Raw genomic sequence first — 25,288 nt, forward strand, 5'->3', positions numbered from 1 at the left:
TTTTCACTTTCTTAATTTGCCTTGTTTTTGTTTTTTGTTTCAATTTTTGCAATGTGTCTAATGTTGTACATTACACCACATGAATCACATGCTTGCTTTCTCAATGGGTGTGGGAGGGGCTAAAGGCAGGGAGAGAATCTGGAACTAAATTTAAAAAAAGAACACTAAAAATAAATAAATAACAAAATTTTTAAAAAATGAACATATTTTTTAACTTTTAAAGACTTTGAGCCTACGTTCTAAGCCTACATTCTCTAAGATATAGAAGAATTGTTGATTTGCATTGGTGGAGTTCTCTCCATGAATAAAATCAGTCTGATCAAAAGGAATTTCAAAGTTGTCTTAACTTGCAATTGTTTCTTAGATGTTTCAATTACTTTTTCCATGTAGCTGTAGATAATTTGTTTTTTTATGAGAGCTGTTTGCTCATTATCTTTTTACCACTTAATGAATAGAAAGTAACTACCTTTGTGTTAATTCCTTACAAAATTTGGATGACAGACTTTCACAGTTATTGGATGAAAGTATTTTTTCCCCAATTTTTTTCTTTCCTTATTTTGGATAAATTGCTTTGTGTCATGCAAAAATTTTTATTTTTATAGAACCAAACACCTCTTTTTATCTCCTATTACTTCCAGTATTTAACAAATTTAATAAATCTATTATCTCCATTAAGTTGCTGCTTATTTAGAATTTCTCTGAAAGATGTGACAATCTCTTGTTCTCTAATGCTTAGTGATATATTAAAATTATGTAAATTGCCAATTGTGTATAATTAATTATGATTAATGTGAGATATTTGTCTGTTATGTATATATATTGGCCAAACTGCTATCGAATTTTTCTAATTATGTTTTTTATTAAATAATGAACTTATTCCCTAGTGTTTCATGATCCTAAGCTTACTACACTACTAGACTGCTGTCTAAATCTAGTTCTAGTTCACTGTTGTCTAACCTATTTCACTGATCTACTTTTTATCCAGTACAAGAAGTTTTAATAATCACTGCTTCATAGTAAAATTTGAAGCAGAGGAGTAATTGAAAAGAGTATTTGATTTGGAGTCACAGGACACCCCAGTTCAGGTCTTGGCTCTACTTTTTACTTACTGTGTGACCTTCAGCAATTTTCTTAAATATTTCTGGGTCTCAGTTTCCCCATCTATGCCATCTATTAAATCCAGGGGATTTTACTAGATGATCTCTTATTTTCCTACTAGATAAGATAAAAAATTTCCCCAAATCTTTCTTTCATTGGAGTTATACATATACATATATATTAAGACACATAGGTATGTATGCATGCATGCGTATATTTAGCCATATCCAAAAGAAAAAATATAGATGTGTGTGTATAAAAATATAGTTTCTATACTCTTAGTCTCAAAATTTGGATAGCACATTTCAGCAACAGTCCTCTGGAATTATGGTTGTTTATTACGGTGATCGGAGTTCATATGACTTTCAAAGTCGTTTGTCTTTAAAATATTGTTATCATTATATAAATTGTTCTCCTGGTCTCCCAGTTCTGTTGACTTCAGCCTATATTTGTTCAAATTTTTCTTTCCAAGGTTCTCTGAAACCATCTCCTTCAACACTGCTTACAGTACTCTATGACATCTAACTTGTTCAGCCATTTCCCCAGTTGATGGGCACCCCCTTAACTTTCCATTCTTTGTCAGTCAGTCAATAATTATTTATTCAACACCTACAATGTGTCAGGCACTGTGCTAAGCACCAAGCCACCTCAAAAGAGCTACAAATATTTTTGTACATCCTTAGACTTTGTTTTGCTTAAGAGTAACGTGTATGTGTGTGTGTGTGTGTGTGTGTGTGTGTGTATTGTTTCCTCCCCTGATCAGCTCAGATGAGAATTAGATTGAAGTATCAGTCACTCCCCACCTTCTTTCCTTGTCTGTATAGACTTCATGTATACCCTGCTTATTTGAAATTAAAAAAAATTCTAACTTTTCAGATAGGGTTCAGAGAAGATATGTTACTCTCTCTACATATTAAAAATATTTTTTCTCTTTATTCTCTTAAGATTGTGTTTATCTTTTTCTCTTAACTCTTGTATTGAACTTCAATCTTTTACATAGTTGTGGTTTTTTCATCTGGAATGCTTGGAAATCCTCCTTTGTTAAAGGTCCATTTTCCATCCCCTGTAGCATTACAATCAATTTTGCTTGGGTAATTAATCATATCCTTTGTCTTCTTGAATATTATTTCCAAACTCTCCATTCTTTCATGGTGGGGTGGTTGCTAAATCCTGTGTGATCCTGACTAAAGCTCCCTCGTATTTGAGTTGTTGCTTTCTAGCTGCTTTTAGTTTTCTTTTTCTTTGATCTGAAAGCTCTGGATTTTGGTTATAATGTTCCCAGGAATTTTCATTTTGGGATTTCTGTGCGAAGACGACTGGTAGATTCTTTCTATGTCTACTATGCCCTCTGGTTATAAGACATTTGGGTAGTTTTCTTTGTGATTTCTTGAAATAGGTTAAAACTATTTTTTGTCATAACTTTCAGACAACTTTCAACAATTCTTAACTTTTTTTCTCAATTATGTATTCCAGGTCAGCTGTTTTTGCTTGGAGATGCCTAATATTTTATTCTGTTTTATTTTTTTTTCAGTCTTTGTTTTCAATGTTTCTTGATGATTCATCCAAGTCACTAGTTTCTATTTGGTCCATTCTAATCATCAGGGAGTTTTTGCTTGAGCAAGGTTCTGTATCTTTTGCACTAAGCTGTTAATTCCCTTTCCAATTCTTCTCCAGATGCTTTTTTTTTCACTTATAAAAAGCAAACAACAAACAAAAAGCCGTAACACTTATAAGTCTTAAAAAAATGCCAGCAACTCTTAATTAATATCTTCCTAGAATTCCAGCTGAATGTGCACCCCAGCTGTGTTTTCTTCAAGGCTTTGCTTCATGATGTTTTGCAGTCATTCTTATCTTTTGGGTTTGTCTTGAAAATCCCTGTCATCATTTTATGGTGGGATTATTCTTATTTTTTTTTTATTTGCTAATTATTCCACAGTATTTCCTGACTTCAGACTTAATGCTAGGACTGGGCTGTGTACTTCTGGAGGGGAGTTATGGGCTGGTTCTGCTGCTGCTTTCTTGGGGTATCGAATGTTGTATTTTTTTAGTATCTCAGGGACAGGCTAGCGGTCTGTAAGTTTTTGGCGATTCCTAAAGTGGTCTGATCCAGCGTAACACCTGATTCTTGCCCCCCCATTTTCTAACCTCTGCAAATTAGAAGTTTTCTAGCAACTGTGAGCAACTGTGGACTTCGGCTGGATTTAGTCAATATCAGTCAGCTGGGATTCAACTTGGCTGGTTCAGAGTAAAAAAACTGCAAGATTTCCTTTGATTTTTGGATTTTTGCTCTGGTTATTTCTCTGACGGCTTCAAATCAGGCTAGAGGCTGGAACGGAGACCCTGCTCTGCTCCTGTGGTCAGAGCCACACAGCTGCTACTTATTCTGAACTTTCTCTTCTCAGTACACAGCCTATGGCCTACAATAGTTCTTTGCCCCAAATGCCACTCCTAGATGCAAGACCTTCCCTCTGAACTCAGACCTAGGGAATGGGCGATGAAACTGCCAGTTGACACCCATTTCTGCAGACTACACAAAGTACTAGTATAGGTCTGGGAGCTTATCTTGTCCTAGTACCCAGCCTTTCCTGTGCTGAAGTGCTCCTTCCTGTGCATCCCTGGTCAGATCCTGTCCTCAAGCTAGCTCTTCTATTTGCATCCTTGATCTCATTCCCTCCCCTTTCTTCTAGGTCAGGAAGTTCTTAATGTAGACTCCATGAACTTGTTTTTAAAATATTTTGATAACTGTGTTTCAGTATAACTCAGTTTCTTTTGTAATCCTATGTATTTCATTTTATGCTGTTAAAAATGTTCTGAAAAGGGGTTCATAGGTTTCATTGGATTTTCAAAGTGGTCCATGACAAAACAAAGGTAAAGAAATTCTGTAGTCTGCCCCACCACAGATCATTCTCTCTTATTCCCAATTATTTACCAAAATACTGGCTCCTCCCTAGCTGCCTATACATGTCCTTGGTGTAAAAAAAACCCCAAACAAACCCAAAACCAAACAGACCAAAAAACCCCAAAACACATTCTTCTCCTGACCTCCCATTCCTTCAGGCTGTCATTCAAAATCTCTCCTTTTCAATGCTAAACTAATATTTGTTCCTTCTAGCTTCTTCACCATCCACTCTTTGGTCCCTACAATCTGCTTTCTGACTCCATCACCCTATTGTAACTGCACTTTCAAGATTATCAGTGATCTCTTCATTGATAAATTCATGGTCTTCTCTTAGCCCCCATTCTCTCTGACCTCACTGAAATCTTCACAGCAATGGTGACTGTTCTTGCCTCCTGGATACTTTTTCCTCTCATGGCTTCTGTGACTCTTCTCTCTCCTGATTCACTTCCCTTCTATTTGATCAACTGCAAATTATTTCATCCAAGCCCCCATTTGCTCATCTGTAAAATGGGGATAATAATACCTGTTATATGTACCTTAATAGGTTGTTCTGATCAACCCAGATAACACATGTAAAGTGCTTTGTGAACTTTAAAGACCTATAAGAATGGTGGTATTATCACTGTCACCCTTCCTTATCCCTGCAGTATGAGTGTTCCCCAAGACTATGTTCATTCTCTATACTCTCTTCCTCTGCAATGTTTTCCTCTTCCATGGGTTCAGTTACTTCCATTATACTGAAAATTCCCAGATCTATACTCCTAGCTCAGTCTCTCCCCTACACTTTAGTCTCATATGTCTGTCTACCTGATGGATGTCCCACTGTACCTCAAACTCAACATTATTCAAAACTGAGTACATCATCTTCTCTCTCCCCCTTCCTACAAATTTCTGCATTTTTTGGGAGGTAGGAACTAATATATTCCAAGTTACCCAGGTTTGAAATCTTAAGAGCCATCTTGGACTCCTTTTCTTTATTTCACCACTGAGGATTATTAGACAGGTCATGTCTTGGCAGCTGAGTGGTGCAATGGATAAGGAGAAGCACCTGGAGTCAGGAAGACCCAAGTTCAAATCTAGTCTCTGAGACTATGTGACTTTGGATAAATCATTTCACCTCCATTTGCCTTAGTTTCCTCAACTATAAAATGAGGATAATAACAGTACTGCCTTACAAGATTGGTGTGATGATCAAATGAGATAGGATTTGTAAAGTGCTTAGCACACTGCCTGGAACATAGTAGGTGCTATATTCCTATATATATTCAGGTGCTATATTCCTATAAATATTCGTATATACATGGTAGGTGCTATATTCCTATATATATTCATATATATCTTTCACTTCTATCCCCATCCATCCCACTCACAGCCACCACCTCAGTTCAGACCCTCATCACTGCCTCCTAACTACCTCTCCATTCTCCAATTCATTCTTCATGTAGCTCCCAAAACCACAATGCTTTCCTCGTATCTATACAGTATTTAAGAAATTCTTGTTCAGTCAAATTGGAGTTATAAACATATGATGCTACCCAGTCTTGACATTTTCTTTCCCCAAACCTCTAATTCTTTCCCTTCTCTCCTTTCTCCTTTTCCCAGTCCATATTTATATATGTACACACACACACACACACACACACACACACACACACACACACTCTTTGGATATGAGGACTTACATTATACAGAGCATCTAGAACCTTTTATGTTTTGCTTCTTATTAAGATAAAGATCAGAATGTTAAAAAAAAAGAAAGCAAAATCAGTCAAAAAGAACGACTAGGAGGGATGTACCTACCAGACTTTCCACAGTTTTTTTTTAAACCCTCCAGACTTTGTTACTATTGCATTTTAAGAATCAAAATGGAGTATAAATTTTCATATGATAAAGAAGTGAAGGGTTGAAGGGAGAAAGGAACAAGCATTTCTATAGCATGTACCATGTGCCAGGCACTAGGCTAAGCAATTTACAAATATCTCATTGGATCCTTACAAGAAACCTGGGAGGTAAGTGCTATTATTATTTCCATTTTACAAGTCAGGGAACTGACGCAAATGGGTTAAGTGACTTGCCCAGGGTCACACACATAGTAAGTGTCTAATGCCAGATCTGATTTCATGTCTTCCAGGCCAAGCACTCTCTATGCACTGCAGGAGCAGATCACTAGATGAAATTCCTTGTGTAGCATCTAGAACTTCAGTTAGCCAATCTCTTCTTAACCCCCTCCAGTGAAAAGGTAACTCACTAATTAATACAGATGCATCCATTTCATTTTTTAAACAGTATCTAAATGATCAGAAAATCCTTCCTGAGAGTGACCTTAAATCTGTCTCTCTGGGTCAATATATCTGCTACAGTGGACCTAAGATCCCTTGATGGAGAACATCGGAGTGCAGCCTAAAACTAGGTGAGTTTCAGTGGTTGTCAAGGTAAAAGGTTAGTTCTTATTAACTTTTCTATTGTTTAAAACCCCTGAGCTTCCCCTCCCCCACCCCAAATCAACTGTCATTTAGTCACATCTTCCCCAGGTGGAAGGTACAGTGGATAGAGAGTTCAGCCTGAAGTCAAGAAGACTTGAATTCAAATCCAACTTTAGACACTTAGTAGCTACAAGGGTCGGGCAAGTCATTTAACCTGTCTCAGTTTCCACAACGGTAAAATGGGGATCAATAGGTACAAAATAATGCTTATTCCTTCCCTCTCCATTCTTTACTTGTACACATCTATATATTTATTCCCATGAAACTCTATTTAGATCCCGTCATCTAACATTACCTGTCCCTTCCAATGTTACCTATGCTATGTTCTTAGCACATATGGCTATTAATAACAACACAGGGTGGAATATGACCAAAGACAAAGGGTCTTCTCCTTTCAGGATTTTGCTGTATTCTAACTACATCAAGGGTGTTCTTTCACTTTTACGCAAACACAGAAGCTGAATACTTGGCTTTGACTCCAAAGATGTTCTTCCATGATCCTTACTGGACTCACACTGACCCAATGAATAAGCCTCCGTGAGCCAATGATACCTTCTGGAATATACTCAACTACACAAGAATAAATGCCCCACCTCTCTTCCCTCTGGGCCACTTCTGACCAACCAGAGTTAATCAAGTCTTCCTTGCTTTCTGGTGTTTTGCACACTTCTCTTTCACTCAACAGCACAGATCATCACAATACTACTTCCCCCACGGGGAAAGTGAAGCTTGTTCAAAATGGTGGCAGGTAAATATTACTCAAGTACCACTTACTCATTTATAACCAGATCAGGAGCAAAACACAGCAGACTGCCACTCGCTTGTTTGTATGATCTCCATCCTAGTGCAAAAGACATCAGGAACATCCAGGAGTACTGCAGCAGGGTCATTTGGTCATCCAGGTGTAAGTTTCTGAAACCTAAAGTAAGACAAATCTAAAGTAAGACCAAATCAAAACGACCAAAATGATAGCTTTGGTGTCCATAGAGAAAACCTTTCCTGATGCCCAGATATGAATTACAGGCAATAGTGGGAGAGGTATGAGGATTTCATTGGTAAATTCCTTGATAAGGAAACTCCTTCTACCAATGCATGTTGGCACCTTCTCTGAAACTTATATTCCTAAAGAGTTACATAGAGCACTGAGAGATTAGGGGACTTCATCAAGGTTGCACAGTAGTAGAAGTATAAAAAACATTAAGTATTAAACAGCATAACCTTTAAATTACTGATCTGTCACACTCAAGTCTAACCCTTACCTCTAGCCTTCTATCCATCCAACTCCATGCTTATGAAAGATGCATTTCAATCTATAAACATCTATCCCACCACAGTTTTGCTCCCTTCCCAATCACCTTGTATCCAAATATTATAAGGATTAAAAAAATAATCTTTTAATTTTCTTCTTGTGGAAAAGGTACACATAAGGGCATAACTCATCTACACCTGTGATTTCACAGGGGTAGAGAACTTACAGGATGGAAACTCCTTCCACAAGGGTACATCAACAACCTGTCTGTAGCCTACAGTGTTGCCTAGGGTCTCTAAGCAATGAAATGATTTGCCCAGAGTCACAGAGGCAAAACTGACTAGGTGTCAGAAGCAAGACTTGAACTCAGTTTTTCTGACCCCAAGGTTAAGTCCTCTATCCATTCCAACATGTAGCCCCTCTAAGACCATAACTAAAGACATAATTTCACTGACCAGTCTGTGTTCCCTCATGGAATGAAAATAAATTCTTTTTAGACATGCATAAACTTGGTCCTCTGAACAACGTCTGAGGTGACTTGATGGAGTGAGAGGATGGCACAGGAGAGACGACAATATAATAGGATGAAACCCTTCTTTGGTTCCCTTCTATGTCTGGAGAAAGACTAGGTTTGTTTTCTATAATTGGAAAGAATATAAGAAGGGAAAAAACAGAAAAGGAAGCCTCTAATCTTAGATTATTTATGTAAAGCTTTAAAGCTGGCAACTCACTGGATTCTCACAGCAACCTTGTGAGGTTTTATTATCATCCCCATATTACAGATGGGAAAACAGGCTAGAAGAGGTCAAATGTTTGCTCTGGGTCACACAGCTAATAAGTGTCCAAGGCAGGATTTGAACTCAGCTCTTTCTGACTTAAATATTCTATTCACTGTGCTACCTAGCTGCTTTTTATGTCTAGGCTGAGAAAGGTATTAAAATATGTGATTTTCCCACAAAGCCCTCAAGCCTATTGGGAACAGCTATTTTCTTCCAAAAAAGAAAAAGCTATCTATTTTAAAAAATATATATAATTTATTTTTCAGTTCTCAACTGTCACTTCCACAAGACATTGAATTCAAAATTTTCTCCTCATCTCTTCCCACCCCTCACCCCATGACAGTACATACCCCATCCACCCCTTCTTCCAGTTTGCCTTCCCTTCTATTACCTCCCTTTCTTCCATCCCTCTCCCCTCTATTTTCCTGTAGGGCAAAATAGATTTCTATACCCTACTGCCTGTACATCTTATTTTCCAGTTGCATGATAAAAGTTTTTAACATTCATTATTAAAGCTTCAAGTTCCATATTAAAGTATTTATTTAAGTTCCACTTCCTCCCTTTCCTCCTACCCTCATTGAGAAAACAAGCAATTCAATATAGGTCATACATGTGGAACAATGGAAAACACTTCCATGATAGTTAGGTTGTGAAAGACTAACAACATTTCCTTCTGTCCTATCCTGCCCTCCATTTATTCCATTCTCTCCCTTGACCTGTCCTCCTGCAATAATGTTTGCTTCTGATTATCCCTTTCCCCAATTTGCTGTCCCTCCTATTATCTTCCTTCTCCTATCTCCTTCCCCCCTGCCTTCCTGTAGGGTAAAATAGATTTCCATAACCAGTTGAGTGTGTTATTTCCTCCTAAGCCAAATCCCATGAAAGTAAGGCTCACTCATTTCCTTTCATCTCCCCCCTCTGCCCCTCCATTGTAAAAGTTTTTTCTTGCTTCTTTTATGTGAGATGACTTACTACATTCTACCTCTCCCTTTCTCTTACTCCTAGTACATTCTGCTCAACAGTTAATTTTATTTTTTAGGTATTCTCCTTTCATATTCAGCTCACCCTATGCCCTTTGTCTACATGTGTATGTATGTGTGTATATACACACACATATGCACACACATACATACATGTACATCTACACATATGTAATATACCCCTACATACCTATATATGTATATGTATATGTGTCTATGTGTGTGTGTGTGTGTATTCCCTCTAACTATCCTAATTACAAATAACATCTTTCCATATAGGAATGTAAACAGTTCAACTTTAACAAGCTCCCTAAGGCTTCTCTTTCCTGTTTACAAGGCTACCTATTTATCTATCTAGCTCTAGAGATCAGACTATCAATATATCTATCTATACCTATAGATCTATATCTCTAGATCAATGCATAGACCTATCTGTGGGAAGCTAGGTAGCACAATGGATAGAATACCAGGCTTAGACTCAGAGAGACCTGTGTTCAAATCAGATACTAACTGTGTGACCCTGGGCAAGTCACTCAACCGTGTTTGTCTCATTTTCCTCATCTGTAAGAACAAGAAGAAAATGGCAAACTATTCCATTATTTTTCCCAACAAAATCCCAAATGGGGTCAGGAAGAGTTGGAAATGATTGAAGTAGATCTATCTACATCTATATATCAAGCAATCAGCTAATCTATCTGTATCTATAGATCTAACTATAGATCAAACTGTCTACTGGTCCACAGATCACACTCTCCTCTTACCTGGTATTGCCTTTGCCCATTTCACTGCTGCAATCACTTGTCGTCCTCCTAACATGTTAAGTGTTGACATGATCCTCCAAGTGCTATCTGGCACTGAACTGTCATATCCTGAATATAACACCTCTGGCTCAATGACCTCCAAGAGTGACACCAACGTTGGGGTGAGCTGTGGCAATGACGCAGGAACCATTGTTTTGTTGACAGGACTTTCAGAATTCTCTCTTGTGGTGGCTGGATTGGGTTGCTGAATTCCTTTAATTTTTTTCTTTGTCTTTCGAGCTGAGGGTTAAGAGGAAAAAAAAAGATTAAGTTTCAGAAAATGATGATGAGAACAACAACAGCGGTGGTTGCCACTACTACCACCAATAAAAATAACAGCCTCCTTTTCTGTAGCACCTTAAAGTTTATACAGCTATTTCCTCACAATCATAATACAAACATTAATGATTCCCATTTCACAGATGAGGCTCAGCAAGACTGAATAATTTGCCCAAAGTAATATAGCTCACTCCAAATCTTTCTACCCAGTTGAGCTGCTTTTCCACCTCTCATACTTTTCATTTAAGAGAGCTGACTTAGCTCCAAAGGCGAGAGACACACTCTTAGGTCTATTTAGCTCCACTATAAATGCAGCACAGAAGCCATAACCCTGAAAGAAGAATCAGAAGTGAAAGAAAGCTCTCTATCTTCATTCCTGCCCTGGCAAGTAGCCAGCGTGGTCAGCCACATGTAACAGAATGCTTTCTTGCAAAAAGTGTATATGTAAATTCAATTTCATTAATATTTAATCATTTAAGTGATTTATTTGGTAAAATGCATTTTTACTCCTCTGCCTTTTAAATCTGGTTATTTCCCATCTGGCTTGTCACAGTAAATTATACCTGTGTGAAAAACCATCTCTAATGCTTCTTAGGAAAATTCTGTAGGTCTTGCTTCCTTTGCTATTCAGCACCATTCTCCAACCAGGAGTCTACCTTAGAGCTAAACAGACTCACATACTCACGTAAGGAAAAACATCTCATCCAAGTACATAAATTCTCTTTCCCATGAAGATAAAGGAATATCTGTTTTCTCTGGTATTATGTTTGCCTAGTAAAAATGTGGCTTTCCAGCACATTTATTCTATCTGTGTCCTTAACAAAATGCTACACATTACAGAATCTCAGACTTGGAAGAGACCTCAGAGGCCATATAGGACAAGCTATACTCAGAGAGGAATCTCTTCTATAGCGACCACTACAGGGCTTACCCAGCCTGTGCTTAAAAGACCTCCAGTGATACGGAATCCACTTCCTCTAGAGGGAGTTCATCCTTCTTTTGGATTATTCTAATTACAAGGAAATTTTTCCTGACATTCAGGCCAAATTTAACTTGTTGCAACTTATACTCATTGCTCTTAGTGTAGTCCTTTGGGACCAAGCAGGGAAAGTCTTATCCCTCTTCTATGTGACAATCCTTCAACTTATCTGAAGACATCTTCCATCTCTGCCTCCCCTTCTCCCCCACCCACTGGCTTCTCTTTTTCAGGCTAAACATTTCTTTTTTGCAACTTTGGTGAATCTATGACCTTATAGGATCTCAGATCTAGAGGAAGAAGGGACCTCAAAAGACCATATAGCCCAACCCTTCTGTTTTACAGAATAGGAAAACTGGGTCTTCAAAAAGTTAAGGGATCTGCCTAAAGTCAGTCAGGTCAAAGGTGAGATTTGAACTCAGGTCTTCTGTCTTCAAAACCAATATTCTTTTAACTATTACTCAACTGTGTAGGAACTTCTTCTGCCAATGCAAATCACAACACTTCTACATAGCTTGTCTCAGACATTCTTGTACCTGTCTTTCTGTAAGTCCTCGGTCAAAGATCTACCGAACATGCCAGAGGGCTTCTTTTGTATTATCATTATTCTCAAGGATTTACCACAAAGAATGTAAGTAGCTATTATGTGGGGATTTGTGGCAGTCCCACCCTACCAGCTGCTAAGAAAAGGGAGAACCTAATAGCTTAGAAAATATTTTAAACAGGAGACTGACTGGAGAGAAGGGGGAACTAACAAAACAAATCTCATTTTCTTAGTAAATTCTATTTGACCCTTCTATAGCAAAAATGAAGTCCCCATATTTTGAACACATATACTACACAATTTTAAAATAAATGTCTGTGATGATTTAGAGACCAACATTTAACAAAAAGCAGATCAAGATCTTTAAAATGGCAATGACAGTTGGCTCAAAATACATAGAAGATTCTTTGTTCATTTTGCCCATCTTTTTCTGGGGTAAATAAATCCAAGTAAGCTGTGTTATGTGGGGATTAGGGCCCAATATATACATGGTAGCTTTGTAGAGCTGAGTTCATTCTGTCTTGGGATATCAGGAGAAATAAACACCTTTGACTGAACTCATCCTGTAATAAGGTTACTTTAGGACTGTCATTAGTTAAATACCATAAAACTCAGAGGAAAAAAAAGTCTGATGACGTAGGAAAGGTTACCAAGAGTTGGAAAATTAAAGAAAAAAGTCTGAAATGTGGCTCACTGGCAAACATCTTAAACGTGATGGTCTGTCAGTAGTGTCTGACACCAAAAAATACCAACCCCTGCAGGATAACGGATCCATATAGATTAATAAAAAGGAGACACATATCTATTTATTAGACATCTACTATGTGCCAGGCACTGGTCTAAGCACTTGATAAATATGATCTCATCTTGACATATATTATCCTCACAACAACCCTGGGAGGTAGGTGCTATAATTATCCTCATTTTCCAGTTGAACAAATGAGGCAGACAGAGGTTAGGTGACTTGCTCAGGGCCAGTCCACCAGTAAATGTCTGAGGCTGAATTTGAGCTCCGGTCTTCCTGATTCTAGACCTGGTACTCTCTCCACTGTACCATCTAGCTGCCTGATGAGGCTTTCAATAAAAACTACAAAACCCCCATCCATTTTCAAGGAAGAAAGTGTGTCATTCTTTCTTCTTTTTGAGTTCAAATGTAGAATTTTGTTTGAGACACTCCAAGGGGATGGGCTGTATTCCACGAAGGAAGCATATGTGCTATTTTGGGATGTTATCATCTGCTACAGTAAAAGCTTGCTTTAACAAGCATTGTAGCACAGATCTTAGTCTACTTAGGTGGACTTCAAGATTGGCCCACGGTGGGTATCACAACACTACTACCTTCTTAGAGGACCTCATTTTGGTACTTTAAAAAACCTATGATGTGGTTCAAAAGGCTCCAGCATCCTTCACTGTTCTGACTATTCATACATATAAATATATAGACATATAGGTTGGTGTATATGGAAATACTAAAAAATATATCAACCATGGCTTTTTATTCATAAAATTAAGGAATACAAAATTCATGATGTTCTTCTTTAACTTTACACACACACATAAAAACAAACACATGTGTGTATAGATTGTTTATACGTACATACATACTATACATATGTATATCTATATATGCGAATATACTCCATAATTAAACTCAGTTTAAAAGACACAAAATACATTTCTATTCACAAAAATAAATAAATCTTGACAGTTTGTTAGCATGAGACAGCATCGCTATATGGCAATCTACTGCTTTTTTGTATATCATGAGTTTGTTCTGACTTTGATAGTATGGAAACCCTAGATTCAGAGGGCCCCTTGGCAGCACCAAGGGGCCTTACACAAAATTCAAAGTGCTGACTCACTCCTGTTTATTTCCAGTTTTTTTTTTAAACACCTCCGTAGAAGAGTAGCAATGAGAAATGCAGCAAGCTCCCTTTCACAAAATTCCACCAGAAAGATCTAGAAAATATACCAGACCTAATCCTTAGGGGGAAATTAAGAAAAAAGTCAAAGTGAGTCCTTTGCCCAGCCCAGGTTAGTACAGGGAGGCAGAGAGGTGTGCTAACATAGGAGACATCATCAAAACAGGAACATTTTAGCAGCATGTGGAGTACTTCAGTGCCCAAGAAGAGGCTGCATACCAGGGGAAGAGGGGGTCCCAGACCTATACCAGGATACTGATGTGGACTAGTGCCAAATGATTAATTTGTGGCTTACTACCTACTTCTGGGTCATGGATCCAGACTATGGACTAAGAAGGGGACCTGTGTATGAAGGTGATATTTCTGGGCAGGGGGTCCCAGTAGTGGGGCACCTTGGACCCTCGGGTCAGAGCAGGATCTCAGTTCCAGCATCTAGCCTAGCCTGAAGAGAAATAACCAGGGCCGGAATCCCAGACTAAAGAAGTTACAATTCTATCACTATGCACCAGCAGAACATCCTAGCTCGTCAGTAAGGGCTAAGTTCATCAGCATTCTTTTCTTCTGAATGAAATCTAGGTCAGAATCCTACAGTGCTCAGATCAGAGTGGGAAGGGTGGGATGGGGAGGGGCAAGCAAGAATCAGACTTGCTCTGTATCGGATAACTTTGAGAGCACTTAAAGCTTGTAGTCCATAAGCCTGTTCCTGAGATCCTGGAGAAACACAACACTCAATATCCTAGAAAAGCGGCAACAGGACCAACTTAGATTAAGGCAGAGCCCAGCTCTTCAAGTCTGAAGTCAGGAAATAGGCTGAAAAAACAAACAAATAAAAAAAAGAACTCCATCATAATGAGCTATTAAGCTGCCAGGGACAATTAAAACACAAACCCAGAAGAAGAGAATGACTCCATCTATAAGAAATGCCTCAGAGAAAAATATGGCTTGAGTATTTGGCTTGAGTATAGAATTCCTAGAAGATATGAAGCAAGAGTTTAAAAAAAAGAGTTAAAAAGTGTTTTTATAAATGAAATTAAAGTACTTGAGAAAAAAATGGAAAAGAAATGACAACTACAGGAGGAAGAACTGAAAACAGAATTCAGAACTTGACATAAGAGGTATAAAACCTGGCCTAAGCAGGGCCATTAGAAAATTAGAATGGACCAGATAGAAGCCAGTGATTCCATGAGACAACAAGTAATATTAAAAACAAAGTCAGAAGACTGAAAAAAAAGGAAGAAAATATAAGGTATCTCAAAGTATAAACAATTTACTTAGAAAAAGACTGAGGAGAAAAAAACCAAAAATCACTGGATTACCGGAATGCCATAACAACAACAAAAAGATCCTAGACATCTTACTTCAAGAAATCTTAAAAAGAAAACTGCCCAGAACTCTTGGAACCAGAGGGAGAAGTGAAAATAGAAAGGATCCATCAGTCACCTTTTGAAAGAAATGAAAACACCTAGCAACATCATTGCTAAAATCTAGAGCTTCCACGTCAAAGGAAACAGCCAGAAGACAAGAATTCAAGTACTGAGAAGCCATGATCAGTAACCCTCATGATGTAGCAGCTACCATTATAAAGGAGCAGAGAACCTAAATATGATTTTTACAGAAGGCAAAGGGCTTATAGCCAAGAATAACTTACCCAGCAAGATTGAAAATGAGAAAAAATGGATCTTTAATGAAATACAGGACTTCCAAGTATTCCTGAGAAAAAGACCAGGATTGTGTAGAAACTTTGAACAGTGGTAACTGACTAAATAAAGACAAACTGTTTGCATTCTAATATAAGGAGATGATAACAGGTATTTTCTCTGAGCCCTGTCATCATAAGAGGTCATGGAGTCTAATTAGACTAGGCCTGGGGGTGGTTCTATTATCTCTTGATGATCTTAATAGAAGAATGAAAAGAGAGGGGAAGAGGAGTACATAAGGTGGGAGGAAGGGAAACAGAGGTTAGGAAAAATTATCTCATATAATTAATATGTACAAGTAGACTTCTATACATACAGGGAGGAGGGGGTGGAGGGGAACAGCTGACACTTCAACTTCACTTTCGTCTGAACAGGTTAAAGGAAATAAGGAAGAAAACACACACATACACACACACAGGAGTTGGGTACAAAAGTACATTTCTTTCAACAGAGAAAGAGGAAGGAGAGTGGAGAAGAGAGGAGAGGGAATTAGAGAAAGAGTAGATTAAGGGAGGGGTTAGTCCTAAACAAAAAAAAAACCAAAGATATGCAAAAATATTTATGGTTCTTGAGGTTTCAGAGAATGGAAAATGAGAGGGTGCTCATAAATTCGGGAATAGAGAGTTCAGGAATGTGATGGAATACTGTCTTAACAAACAATGAAGGGGATGGTTTTAGAGAAACCTAGGAAGACTTATATGAACTGATGCAAATAAAGTGAGCAGAACTTTACATAATAAAGGCAAACAACTTTGAAAGAATTAGAAATTCTTATCAGTCTAATGACCAAATGAGATTTCAGAGGACTAATGGAATATGCTACACATCTCCTGATAGACAGGTGAAGGACTCATAGTGCAAAATGAGATAAATGAAAAAAAAATAAGACCAACATGGGAATTTGTTTTGATTGTAATGGGGTTTGTTTGTCTTTAATTCTCAAGTGGGGAGGGGGTTAGGTGGAAGGGTGAGAGGGTAGATTTTTGCTGACTGACAAAAAAAATTTAAAAAATGCCTATGCAATAGGTCTTATATCTCCCACTTCCAACTCATTGACTTATCCCCCCAACCAGCTATGTTGCATTCTCAGAGGAGTGACAGCTATAACTACTCGTAGGATTCTAGGGATAATCTCTGTGGGTGTCTATCCCTACTATTAGGGCTCATGAGTCCTTCCTATTAACAAATCAACTAGCTGATTCACTGAACTTTTAACAAAAGCATGTATTCAAAAGGCAAGGAAAGAACAGTAAAAACATCCCATCCATAAACCTGGAATATGCTCTTTGCCAGGATTCCCATGTTAAAACTACTCCTCTCTTTTTACTATTATGAGACACCATATTTTCCAGAGCTACACCCAGGAAACAAGCTATGTGTACCCTGAGCTTGGCATAACAACAATCCTTTGCACTCACCCTCTAGATGAACTCTGCTACAGCAAAATTCCAGGATTAATTCACACTAGTCACAGGTGGTTCCTGGGCTTGGACAAGCGCCATGTTCTGGTCACAGAATCAAACTTGTCTCACTGTTGCTGCTACCCTTTCATTGCCATAGCTACAGTTTCCTGCATTTCTTTATCTGGCCATGGCTATATGTATCAAGGTGTGGCCTCACTAAAATAGGTCTCCTCAGTATCAGAGCAGACCCTTGTCCATGTGTCTGGTTTCCCTCCTCTAACAGAACAAAGAAAGCTTTTTGTTTATAACCACTGTAAATTCTTTGGTTTTACTTTATTTTTCAGAGTTAACAGTGGTATATAACCTCTGTGGCTCTTTGGTCATTTATTTTCAGGGTACATCTTCCACCGATGTACATGGTGTCTGTTGGGGAGAATGAGTACAATCTGAAAATACTATCTTAATGGGTTAACATTTAAAGGGAACACATGGCTACAGGAACTCATAATTCTGGAACTGTGAATTTTAATGTCCCTCTTTCTTAGGGCTTGAGTTCATGTATAGGTGTGGCATCAGTGTTGAACAGGTGGATCTGCTTTGCCAGGCTGCTCTGTCAGGGCTGTGTAGTACTCCTTTGCTGCAAGGCTGCTCACGGCTGAGCTGGGCTGCTTTGCTGTTGGGTTTTCTGTAGGGCTGGGCCACTTGCTCTTTCAGAAAGGGTAAGTGATTCAGCCTGGGATCTGCAGAAGCTTCCCCAGTTCTGCTTTTTTTATTGAGTCCTAAGGGATTCCTACATCTGTCACAGATAGTAAGAACTATAGAGAGGAGTATCTTCTCTTTTAAGCAGCAGGTAGCAGTACAGAAACACAAAGTTTCTCTCTCACCATTGTCTGAGGTCCTTTATTAGATCTACTTTTTCCGGATTCAAGATTGGATCTGCTCATTGAAAGACCTCACTTTAGATGACCAAATCCTCATCTGTGCTAGCTAAGCCATAAGCAAGCAATGAATGTTTGTTCAATAATCACAAAACAGTTCTGGAGTTCAGAGTTCCCTGGTTATAAATGCAAGAGTTTTCCATTGATAATATACAAATGAACTGCTAGAAAACAAGGCACTGAGGAGACCCTGTCCAGGATGAGTACATTGTCTTTGTGGCCTGTTTTACTACTGTTTTTCATACACAAATCTCACATTTGTTTTGTCTTTGTCTCTTTCCATCAGCAAAAACCCTAAAGTCTGAAAAGGATATAGTTTTAATTCTTTAAGGTGTGGAGAAAATATTTTTACACACAGAACTCTTCAACTGCTCTCCTTACCTTAGGGCAGGGTTCCTAACTTGGGGACATAAGGATTGAAGAAGGTTGGGAACCTCTGCCTTAGAGTAACACATTTAAGGTCATAAGACCTAGAACAGGGGTGGGGAACCTGTGGCCTCAAGGTCACATGTAGCCCTGTGGGTCCTCAAGTGCAGCCCTTTGACTGAATCCAAACTTCACAATGACTTAGAGGGCCACATGTGGTCTCTAGGTTGCAGGTTCCCCACCCCAATCCTAGAATCTGAAGACACGGCTTTGAAGTTTGGCTAGTGTACTTATTAGTAACATGGTTTTGGACAAGTGACTTAATCTTTTTGGACTCTGTTGCTTCACTTATCAAGTGGGGATATTAATACACTACTTATCTCTAAAAACTGAAACTAAAACTTCTAAAAATATGCAAAACTAATGCTCCTCCTATAGGTACTGGTGGGTATTTAGAAGAGCTATTGTTATTGCACAAGGAAAATCCTTTGTAAATCTTTAAGGTATTATGTAAACATGAGCTGGTACTAAAATTTCTTTCAACTTTGGACAGTGTCTTTCTACAGAGAAATGTCCAAATACAAATACTACTGATTTTAGGTTCTTTTGAAAATGATTTGTGTATGTAGAATGTGAATTAATTCAGTAGTAGCCATCAGAATTTCCTAATGGGAAATCATAGTACTGAATTAATAGTTTTGGGCAGGGTTTGTCCGGAAGCTCGTTGAGAATAAAGTGATTATACACATTAAAGTAGAAAGCTCAGGATGAAACACTTCAGGGATGGGAAGAATGTCACTATGACAGGAACAAAGAGGTATACAGATAAATCCAATCAATGACAAAAGACTGAAGACCTTCCTTATGAAACCTCCTTATTCCCTATTTAGACACAGTATAGATACTGTGTTAAAAATTAACCCCCCTAACACATAACTGTTACACCATTACACAATTGTTAACATAAAGACTGATTAGCAAAGATAAACTGACCAAAGAATATAAATTCTTTGAAGAAAGTTTGGTGGAATTTCAGTTTGAAATGTCTGTTTTATTTTTATATCTGTAGTCTAGCACAAGACTTGCCCACATAGTAGGTACTTAATAAAGGTGCTTACCCACATAGCAGGTACTTAATAAAGGTGGCTAGGTGGCCTAGTAAGATGCAGTCAGGTAGACCAGTTTAAATCTTGTCTCAGAAACTTGCTAGCTGCATGATCTGACCCTGGGCAAGTAAGTAATATAACCTCTTTCAGCCTCAGTTTCTCATTTGTAAAATGGGGATAATAATAGCACATGTGTCACAGGGTTGTTGTGAGAATCAAAGGAGGTAACATATCTATTGCAAATTTAAGTCATTATGCTACAATTATAGATAAACACTTTTTGAATTAATTTAAAGAACAAACACATCTTGGCGGGAGACCCAGTACATACCAAGAACAGTAAGTTAGCAGTATCTATCAATTATTTGAAAAATCAAAAAGGTCACCTGTGGATTAGAAATCCCTTACCCAGTTAAGTTTGTGAATTGACCTACCTAGTTTTCTGAATAGTTACATTAGGTAAGCAGATATCTTTTTACTTGAATAACTTGGAAACAAAGTCAGTCACAATATTCCAACTTTGAACATCTAGGTGTTTGTTTTTTGTTGTCAAGTCCTTTAATGTTATCAGTGTCCTGTTGGGGACACAGGGCAGGAACTCCATCCAAGGATACAGATACGCAACTGCTTTAAATTTTATTTTCTTAAAGGGTACTGAGAGGTTAAACAACTTGCCCATAGACACTTGACAAATCTGTGTCAGAGGTGGGATCTGAATTCAGTTCTCTGGCTCCAAGGCCAGAACTCTTTGCTCTGCTGTTTCTATCTAGTTCATCAAAGTCAGAAGGAGGTGCTCAGGTATGTCTCTCTGATGCACAATCCCGAATTTTCTATTGACTCTGAATATAGGTTTGGAGTGACTAAGAGGCTGACTGATAACTTGCTTGGCTCAAATAATCTTACGTGTGTCTATAAAGGAGGAAGACAGATTGGTTTGTGGAAGAGCTTTTACATATTAGTTACACTTTATTAATTTACTTCATGTTTAACAAAGGCAAACCAAACCTTCAAAGAGAACACTAAATCACTTGTACTGTCCTGCTAGTATTATTTGTTATTTATTTTAAATACACAATTAGAATCTGCTAATGCTAAATATTTTTTTCACAGGAGAAAAATGCTTGTTGTAATACTGCCTTGTCTGGGGAAAAAAAGCATCAACCACTGCTTTCTATGTCAGTTGTACAATACAGAGTTATACCCTTCTGGGTATTACTGACATCGTTTTGAAAGCAGGGCTCCTTTTAATTAGATCATCACCTAAATGGTATTAGTAGAGGATAGAGTCTATTTTCCAGGATAATTTTTTCTCTTTGAAATCACCATGCTCAACAAATTCTGGGTATATGGGACTCTTCTGGGGATAAAGAACTTTTAAACTCTCTCTTGTCCATTTTCTCTCTTCCTTCTTCCTCTCATTTTCTCCTCCCTCCTTCTCCATTGCTCCCTCCCTTTTTCCCTCCTTCCTTCCCTTCTTTCTCTCTGTCCCTTCTTTGTCCTTCCTCCCTTCTCTCTTTTCTTCTCTCCTCTTTCTCCTCTCTCCTTCTCTCTGTACCTCCCTCCCTCTTTCCCTCCTTTTTCTCTTTCTTCTTGTGTTATTTGGGCTAAGCCTATTCACTAAAAAATGTGAAGACAGACTGTATTTCTAAACTAAATAACTTTACAATCCATTTGAATACATGTACAGAATTATTCCTGCTTAATCAATTAACAAGCACTTATCAATCACCTACTATATTCTAGGTACTGTGCTAATTGTTGGGGATATATGAACAAAAATTAAACAATCTCTACTCTCAAATAGCTTACATTTTATTAGTGAGCCAATATGTGCTGATAGAAGTAAATAAAACAGTATATTTAAAAAAATACAGTTCAGGTTTTTTTTGGGGGGGGGGGTAAGAGAAGGAACTAGCCCTGGGGGATCAGGAAAGGCCTTATGTAAGACTTGGTACTTGGGCTGACCTTTGAAATTAATGAGGGATACTAAGAGGCAGCAGTGAAGGAGACAGTGTATTCCAGACATGGGGGACACTATGTTGTTTAAAAATTTTCCACTTCAGGTCAAAACATGATACATCTTTCACGGAAGTCAGATATTATCATTTCAGCAAAATGTAACAAAATGGTGGTGAGTAGTCATGACCTACAAAACTACAGACATGTAATCCCAGACCTTCTAGTATACAGCTCTTTGATGCTCCCCAGGGCCTTCTCATCATTCTTTTTCACTTGGGGCGATAGGTCAGTGCTGGTCAAGTTGTTTCTCCCCTCAGATTTATGTTCACTCTAGAGCAATTGCTACTTTAATAAACTTCTTAATTTAATATCTACTAATCATGTCTTTGAGGAGCCTCCAATCTCAAGCAGAGATGTATCTCCAACACTTCCAAAATGAAAAAATAGTACTTGGTATATGATACATTAAAATGTTTTCGAATATAAAGCTACATTATCTTTCAGTTTAAAGGTTTTTTATTATAAGAAGATGAGAACAACAAAACTCATAGATCTGGAAGAGAGAGGGAATAGGGACCATTTGCTGATGAGGAAAATGAGACCCAGTGACTCTTTCCAAGGCTCATATGAAACATGACCAATGGGATTCAACCCAGATCCTCTGACCCCTTTCCATTGTGCCAAGCTATCTCCATACCAGTACTTAAGTCATCAACCACCCTGACTTGTACACTAACATACAAGACAAAACACATCCCCCCATGAGGGGACCATTTAGAAACTGGAATTCTTAAAAGGGCTATGACAAAGAAAAGGACAACTGCATGTTTGATAGAAGAGTGTTTCTATTTGAAAGCTTTACTGAGGTACAAAAGAAAAAAAGAGAATGCCCTGTTTTCTTCCATAATGCTCATATGGATAATTTCCCATCCCATCTACCAACCTGGTTTACAGTAAATTCAAAGACTGTGTCCTTTGTACAAGGAAAAGCTATAGATAAAATTGTGGTAGTGTGTAGGTCTGTTAAACAGGCAGAATAGGACCCACGATGAAAACGGAGAAAAATCCCTACTTTTTGTCAGGCAATAGTATGGATATTATGGTCAAGAATGCCCTATAATGACTTAACTATTTTAAAGATACGCTACACCTGATTACTCACATCTTACAAAGCAAATTGATGCATTTTCCTGTGATTCAGAGGCAAACAATCCACTCAAGTCTTTTACATTACCTTCTAAGTTCATTCCAGCTTGGAGACATTTTCGGTAACGACATGCTGGGCAGTTTTTTCTTCGAATTTTATCAATGATACAATCATTTCTTCCAGCACAAAGATAATTGTGCTGTCCTATAGAAAGAAACGAGAAAAAAAAAAGTTAAAATACTGCTCATTTTGTGGATAGTTTCTATCTTTCTCTGTGTGTGTGTGTGTGTGTGTGTGTGTGTGTGTGTGTGTATGTTTTATGGGGAGGAGTAAGGAGAAGGAATTCTATATATTTAAATCTACTGCAATGTAGTACCTGAATTTTCCCAGGGTGAGTCTGGAAGGTTTATTGTTAAACAAACAATAATTTTTTTAAAAAAGAAGAGAAAAAAGTAATATCTTCTGACTTGAATTTCCCTCATTAAAAGTCCAATATCCTTAAAAAAAAACTTCCAGAAACTACAATTGCTCAATATTACTATAATAAAATCATAGAATTCACAGATGATAGTTAAGATTTAGAGCTAGAAGGGACCCTCAGAGCCCCTCCAATTTAACTCCATTTTAGACAAGAAGAAAATGAAGGGAAGTTAAGTGAGTTGCTCAAAGTCTCGTTTGTAAATGACTTGGTCTTATGACTTGAGTTGTAAAACTCTTCAACGATAAGCTGAAGTTCAATATTGTATAAACAAAACAGATACTTCTTTTATTTCTATCTTTAAATACAGTACTAGAGGGTAAAAAAGATATTTAGTCTTACGTTTTGAGGCTAATGGTAATGATGGGTGAATCAGAGACTTGGTCTCATGAACCAATCCATTCACCTTATAAATGTTGCAAACACTTTAATTGATCAATTTATCATCAAGTAACAAAGTTATCAACCCCCAGGGTTTCTGTCTGGCACTCCTATACAAATACCTCTGAGAGATGTGGACCGATGAAACAATCCTAGGATAGTGGAGAAAAGTAACTGGCTAAATTTCTCTTTTAGGTCTCCTAGCCCTGCATTTTGCTGTGAAGATCTGGTGATGGAGTTTAAGGAATATTCTTTTAATATTTTTACTTTCTCCCCTTATTGCCCATACCAACCAAAGTGCTAGGGCCACATACTCTAGGCTGAGCCACAGGAAATAAACAAACAAAAGTGGCTAAGGCAGTCAAAGGAGAAAAAAAAAGTCTTGTCAATTTTTCCCTGACCCAGCTGCAGCCAGCTGGAATCCTTTGGCAGGAGTTGGGGGACCTACTGGGGATGGGAAGGAGGAAGGCTGCCTGACCTCATTGGGAGTTACACTCTGCCAAGAAGTACCATTACAGTAGGAGAGTCTATGCTATGGAGAGCATCCAGAAGAGCGTTGCAGAGGGATCCTGGACTGTAGGGCAAACAAGTTACTAGGCCCATGTCCTTTCTTCCTTCTTTACCATAACAGCCTTTCAGAAACAGGAGAAGTGAGTGGGAAATAGAAGACTGAAGAAGGACCTTAGTAAGATATCAATCTTAGGCAGGTCTACCTGGGAGCAGAGGGTTATTAGCAGCTTAGGGTGTACCTTGGCACACACCATATGCACACCTATGCTTCAAGACAAAGAGAAAAAGTATGAATTGGACTCCTTCTATGGGGCAAAATGCAAAGAAAACCTTATTTATAGTTCTAAAGAACTGGGTTGAGTTATGCCTGGCCTCTGCAAGTCATATACCCACTAAGACTGATAACAAGACATCTTGCAACAATTTTCCAAAATATCTATACAGAGGAAACAATGTTCCTCTCAATTTACTTACTTAGGTTGGGTTAATCATTTCTGGGAAAGAATGTTCATGTTAGAGGATAGCTCTTGAATTTTTGTAGAAATAAGTTATATTCACTTTTCCTGATGTCAATCATCCAATGGTATTTTTTTGTAGTAAGTCTAGAGATCTATGAGCTAATGGCTCTGCCACCAACCTGGATGACTGGACAAATATGTTCTCATTACCTCATTTGTAAAATGAGGGATTTTGATTCAATCTCTCAAAAAGTTTTTCCAGTGCCATCATTCTATGACCTAATGATAGGAATACCTCCTAAGTGACAAGCTTATTTGCTTAGAGGCAAATGGAGCAGTGGACAGTGCACTGAACTTGGGTTCAGATCCTGTCTCAGACACTTAGTAGTTAAGAGATCCTAGGCAAATCAGTTCACTGCTCTGGGCCCAGCATTGTCCAGGTAGAATTATAAACTGGTCTGGTCACTCAGGAAAGTGATTTGGTACTATACATCAAAAGCTGCATAATTTAAAAAATTGTACATAATCTATCAACATCACTACTAGGATTGTAACCCAAAGAAAGAAGAAAAGGATCCATAATTACAAAAATATTTAAGGTAGCTTTTTTTTAAACAAAGACACAGAAACTCAAAGAGTGCCCATCAATTGGTGGAAAGCAGAAAAAAGTTACGATATAGGCATGTAATGGAATGCCCGCGCTGTAAGAAATGTTGAAAGGTACAGTTTCAGAGAAACCTGGGGAGACTTGTATAAACTGATGCAGACTCAAGTGAGCAGAATCAGAAGAACACAACTTACAATAATAACAACATTGTAAAGTCACTTTAAAAGAC

The 25,288-nt window shown here is 38.0% G+C and overlaps 1 protein-coding gene across 7 annotated transcripts in view; it reads right to left on the reverse strand.

The window, feature by feature from the left end:
* NR3C1 (nuclear receptor subfamily 3 group C member 1) overlaps positions 1–25,288 on the reverse strand; it is a 133,223-nt gene that overhangs the window by 13,419 nt on the left and 94,516 nt on the right. For all 7 annotated transcript variants that reach the window (XM_072630639.1, XM_072630635.1, XM_072630640.1 and 4 more), the window contains exons 4-6: positions 22,713–22,829; positions 10,250–10,528; positions 7,255–7,399 (exon numbers count right to left, since the gene is read on the reverse strand). In XM_072630639.1, coding sequence (XP_072486740.1) covers positions 7,255–7,399; positions 10,250–10,528; positions 22,713–22,829 — 541 coding nt within the window. The remainder of the gene's footprint in view (positions 1–7,254; positions 7,400–10,249; positions 10,529–22,712; positions 22,830–25,288) is intronic.

This window comes from Notamacropus eugenii, chromosome 1, assembly GCF_028372415.1.
Source record: "Notamacropus eugenii isolate mMacEug1 chromosome 1, mMacEug1.pri_v2, whole genome shotgun sequence".
Classification (NCBI taxonomy): Eukaryota; Metazoa; Chordata; class Mammalia; order Diprotodontia; family Macropodidae; genus Notamacropus; species Notamacropus eugenii.